Source organism: Helianthus annuus, chromosome 17 (assembly GCF_002127325.2).
Source record: "Helianthus annuus cultivar XRQ/B chromosome 17, HanXRQr2.0-SUNRISE, whole genome shotgun sequence".
Lineage (NCBI taxonomy): Eukaryota > Viridiplantae > Streptophyta > Magnoliopsida > Asterales > Asteraceae > Helianthus > Helianthus annuus.
In genome coordinates, this window is record NC_035449.2 from 88,393,584 (window position 1) to 88,398,946 (window position 5,363).

The window sequence follows — 5,363 nt, forward strand, 5'->3', positions numbered from 1 at the left end:
CCCAGCGGACACGGGGCCGTGGTCAACGCTAAGATTCACAGAATCCAAGCAAATCTTGATAATACAGATACGGTTCTGCACACGGGGCCGTGCCCAGCGAACACGGAGGCGTGGTCAACTAATGGAGACAAACTGCGTTTAATGAAGAAAGAGAAAGTGGATGGACACGGGGCCGTACCTAATAGACACGGGGCCGTGTCCGGGCTTCTGTGCAGGCTATAAATAGAGGTGCTTGGTTCACTTCAAAGGCATCCCTTGGCAAACCACCTCTCTCACACTTCACCCACACTCCACACTCCACCACCATCACAACCCACATCCACCACCATCATCCATCATCCATCATAGAGTGTGTGTAGTAGTCTCGGGATCCAAGATTGATAGTAAGAGTTCTTGACAATCAAAGGCCAGTTTGCCTAAGTCTCTTACATCACTTGGTGAAGACAAGCATTTAGTGTAATACTTTTGTTTTTTAATCTTTTCGCACTTTTTATTTGGTTTTGTATTAATGACATTAATCACTAGTTTCTTATGTTGAAGGTGAAACTTCCTAATCATTTGTCCGTGGGGTCTTGGCGTTATTTTACTGTATATATATAAAATAAAAGATTTACACTATTCATATCTCTACGGTCTATATAGAGATATGTTGGTTACCTGGTCAGGGGTTAAGGAAATGGTTTGGTAAGGTTCTTGCCTTGTTCAGTGTATAGATCCTGCAAGGACCTGGGTCAAGCTTACTAGGACCTCCTTCAATACCCACTAGTATTGGATGGCGGGGGTGCGAATGGCTTGATCCCCTCATATGTAAACTACTATTATTACATTAACCCGGCTACTTGGGATTGTATCCCTGCTGACTCAAACCACTTAGCCGAGAGTAACGTCAGATAAATAACTCTGTTCATTCCAGACTACAGAACCCCGCAGATAAGTAACTCTGTTCATTCCAGACTATAGAACCCCGCAGATAATCGGACTTCAGTCAATAATACTTTTACTTGCGGCTTTTGCAAAATTATAATCATATTTGATTGGAAGCTAGCAAAAGGTAAATCCTCATAACTTATTTTAGTTTTAAAATTTGAGGTTTGGCGAATACGCCACTTGGAGCGGGTATACATAAATGAGCCGCCTATGATTGCTCATAAATGTAAGTAGTCGGATTAATCCGTTTTACTTGATAACTGAAACAATTAGGGGTTATTGGTACCGTGTCCGGGCGTCCCGACTAATTAACTCTTATGGCCATACGGAATAGCGTGCATGGGTAGGCATACCGACTGGTTTGTAGAGTATATTAGATTGTTGAGTTTAATTGATTTTCTTGTTACCATAGTGAAATTATACAGATGGTAAGTGTATATTCATGAAACGTGCAATTCAAATGATTGTAAATACATATGTACATAGTATGTAAATTGAAAATTACAAGATAGGAATAATAAAAAAAAATACATTTCCAACATAAAAACATCAATTCGAAGAACATGTAACAATATATCATAATGAAAGGTCACCATGTTGTATTCTATGTAACTTGTTTACAAATTTTATTTGCTTTGTATTAAATAGTTCAATTACCTCATGGACCCATCAAACCAAACATTCACAAGTCACAACCATCGAAGATCACATCTTGATTGTTACTTCTAAAATCAATTATGTTTTCCAAAATGGAAAAAAGGATATTTACGATACCAACTCTTTCTTTTGGTCTCGAAGCACGTTGCGGTGTTTATAGGCTTTGAGTATCTTTGAATCAACATTTTCAAGCTGGTTGTTTAAATAATTGATCTTCTTTCTCACATATTGCAACTCGGCTTTAAGTCTTTTAGCTTTTGCTTGACGTTCGTGTTGTTCCCTCTTTAGTGTGTCAGCGTCTCCCAACAAAATCTAATCAAAGAAAATGTATAACTCAAAAAACTAGTAAAAATAAAAGACAGATCACTAATAACCAAAGAAGAAAAGTCTTACACTTAGTTTATGATGCCTTCTATATAGATTATAATCGGTATCTCGCTTTGATCTTCCTGGTGACCACTGAGGGTGGGATTCTGGTTCAGTGAAACTTTCTTTGGTCTCCAAGAAGTTGCTTATTCTTTAAAAAATTTTCATTTCGTCTGCACGTTTCTTGTTTCCATGTTGGATCCTTTGCGCCATGCACTCCATCTTTAATTTGTAAATGAAACAAAGGTTTATTTTTTTGAAATCAAATATATCTATGATAATGATTGACAAAACATACCATATCGCTAAGTTCTAGCGTGCCAGTATATGTCATGTCACTCGATTTCATTGAACATATATGTTCTTCTAGAACTTCTTCCAAATAATTGATGTCCATCCTCCCTTTCTTGACAAGCAGTTTCCGGCAATGTTTCAGATCTGGTCTTACTGTTGTTTTAACATCTTTTCCACCTGTTCTTCTTGATGCCAAACGAAATGGAACACCAAGCCTGAGTTTATAATCTGGATTCCAATGTTCAATATTCTCAATTTCCAACATCTTCCATTCTATTAGCTTATCAAGGTACGAAAACCTCGTTAGTTTCTGGTTTATTTGTTCTTCATCTGCCTGTTTTCAATTTGGTGACCGAAAACAACAGACATATATATGTAAGATTTAGAATTGGGTAATATGCACAAAAGATTTATGAACAGTGAACACTAAAATCTAAAAGTTACCTTCTCCTGTGCTAATTCTTCATTGATACGTGATCGTTCATGATTCAATAACTGATATTGTTCTTCGATCTCTTTCATTTGATGAACATGGATTCCTGGAATGTTGCATTCATTTTGTTTATCCATTTAACTCAATTTGAGGAAGTATGAATACATAGGGAAATAGAATTTATATAAATGCTTCACTTTGATATGCATTTAAATATATGTATAGATGGTTATGGTTATTTAGGGAGTTGCACCCCACGGCAAGATAGTCAACTTTGCATATGACATCCTCATTTCAATTTTTTAATTTTGGTGTTTGTTTCAACCTAATATCTACATGACTGGAGCAAGCCTTCCTGTCCAAGGTCACCGAAGACTGATTTTTTATTATTTTACAGATCAATCATCAATTCCTATCAAACCCGACACTTCTGGACAAAACAACATTAAAAAAATCGACAAAGGACAATACATTCTTTGACATTAGTTATGTGAAGCTTTGTGGATAGTATTCACACGGCTTTATTTTTTATTACCCTGAAGGAAGGATATAAGATTTGGCTATCATGAAATTCTTTCAACAAAACAGAGATAACACACTTTTCACATCGTACATACCTTAACCCTTATATCTTTTTGGGCAAATGTTATAAAAAAACTAACATAATTTCTGTTTATTTTCTTATAAAAGTCCCTTAACTTTTTTTTTTAAAAACACAAAAAACCAATCAATATACTTCTTTTTTTTTTGTCTCATGAAAATCACTTAACAACTTTTTACATATAAAAGTCACGCCAAATGTTAAATATAAATAAAATTGTGAAAAACTTTTTTACTTACTCGTATCACGTCAAAAAAGAATTGAGATAAATTAATGTTTTACATTTGATATTTAGCAAACCAAGGTCTCTTCAATGTTTGTGTCTTCTTTTACATTTTGAATTCAATAAATTCATAACAATAAATATTATTCGGAACACAATATATGGATCACATAACTCAACAAAATAGAATAAAAAACCAAATATATATATATATATATATATATATATATATATATATATATATATATATATATATATATATATATATATATATATATATATATATATATATATATATAGGGTAAGGTTCATGCGAGAACCACCCTTATTGCGAGAACCGCGAGAACCAATGTGAACACAAAATAAAATCTAAAAAAAATAAAAAAAGCACTCAAAAAATTTTTTTTATTTTTTTAATATTTTTTAACAAAAAATCGCTATATTTCGTTCCATAAAAAAAAAAAAAAAAAAAAAAAAAAAAAAAAAGCTTTTTTTTTTCGAGTAACAGTTATCCATGCACATGTGCATATGTATCATTACTTCAACAAATTCGGTAATACATTATCAGGAATAGACAATTGCACTTTAATTTACAATACCATTAGTAATACACTACTTTTTACATTACCAATATTCAAAATGCACATGTGCATAATTAGGTATAACCATGATATAACGTGTTTTGATACAAAAAGTTTGTGATTTTGAATGGAGAAGTAGACCCATATACATGTTTTTTGGTTAGTTATATCTAGTGGTTGATGGTTTGGTTATAGTTGTCAATTTTTTATGTAATATGTTGATTGGATGGTATAAATGGTGTTTACATACATGTAATAAAGTGAAAATATTGTTAATGGTACTGTATTATGGATGGTAGGAGGTAATGGTATTGTATTATGGATGGTAGGAGGTAATGGTAGTGTATTATGGATGATATGATAGATGAAAGGGAAAGTGTATTCAAAGTGGTGTACCAAAACACCTTATTTCATGTTGATACATATAATGCACATGTGCATTTCTAATATTGGTAATGTAAAAAGTAGTGTATTACATATGGTAGTGTAAATGAAAGTGCAATTGTCTAATATATGTAATGAATTACGGAATTTGTCAAAGAAATGACAGAAATGCACATGTGCATGCTTGTGTATTATGGATGGAATGATAGATGAAAGAGAAAGTAGTGTACCAAAACACCTTATTCCCTGTTGATACATATAGATGCACATGTGCATTTCTAACATTGGTAATGTAAAAGATAGTGTATTACACGTAGTAGTGTAAATGAAAGTGCAATTGACTATTATTTGTAATGAATTACGGAATTTGACAAAGAAACGACACATATGCACATGTGCATGGATAACTGTTACTCGAAATTTTTTTTTTTTTTGAAATTTTTTTTTTATTTTTTTTTATTAACAAAATATAGCGATTTTTTCAAAAAAAAAGTAAAAAAATAAAAAAAAATTTTTTGGGTGTTTTTTAGATTTTTTTAGGAATTACTGTTTGTGTTCACACTGGTTCTCGCGGTTCTCGCAATAAGGGGTGGTTCCTAACGGATCTTTGTCCTATATATATATATATATATATATATATATATATATATATATATATATATATATATATATATATATATAATGGTATACATAAATTTCAAACCGTTAAAAATTTAATAAATAAAAATCCTTCTTCGCAAGTATAAACAAATCATTTTTCACAAGTATAATATAATTCATAAAAAGTTGTTAAAGGGAACTTTATGACACACACAAGAAATTAGGCTAGTATTTTTTGTGTGCAAAAAATGTTGAGAGACTTTAATGAAACAAAAAAGAAAGTATTTTGTTTTTTTA

General features: G+C 32.0%; 1 protein-coding gene across 1 annotated transcript; it reads right to left on the reverse strand.

Moving 5' to 3' along the window:
- Positions 1-1,388: 1,388 nt before the first annotated feature.
- Positions 1,389-2,851, reverse strand: LOC110922526. Its single transcript, XM_022166817.2, has 4 exons — positions 2,689-2,851; positions 2,249-2,578; positions 1,978-2,172; positions 1,389-1,896 (listed from the first exon to the last, which is right to left on the reverse strand). Exons 1-3 carry the CDS (start codon positions 2,812-2,814, stop codon positions 2,104-2,106), a joined length of 525 nt encoding a protein of 174 aa, XP_022022509.1. The 5' UTR covers positions 2,815-2,851; the 3' UTR covers positions 1,389-1,896; positions 1,978-2,103.
- Between the last annotated feature and the right edge of the window lie 2,512 nt (positions 2,852-5,363).

Excerpts from the sequence above, each read along its gene's own strand:
- LOC110922526 (XM_022166817.2), bottom strand. The coding sequence starts at position 2,814 with ATGGATAAACAAAATGAATGCAACATTCCAGGAATCCATGTTCATCAA. Across the intron at positions 2,579-2,688 it reads AAGAATTAGCACAGGAGAAG|GCAGATGAAGAACAAATAAA; the intron begins GTAACTTTTAGA and ends AATTGAAAACAG. Across the intron at positions 2,173-2,248 it reads CGCTAGAACTTAGCGATATG|ATGGAGTGCATGGCGCAAAG; the intron begins GTATGTTTTGTC and ends TACAAATTAAAG.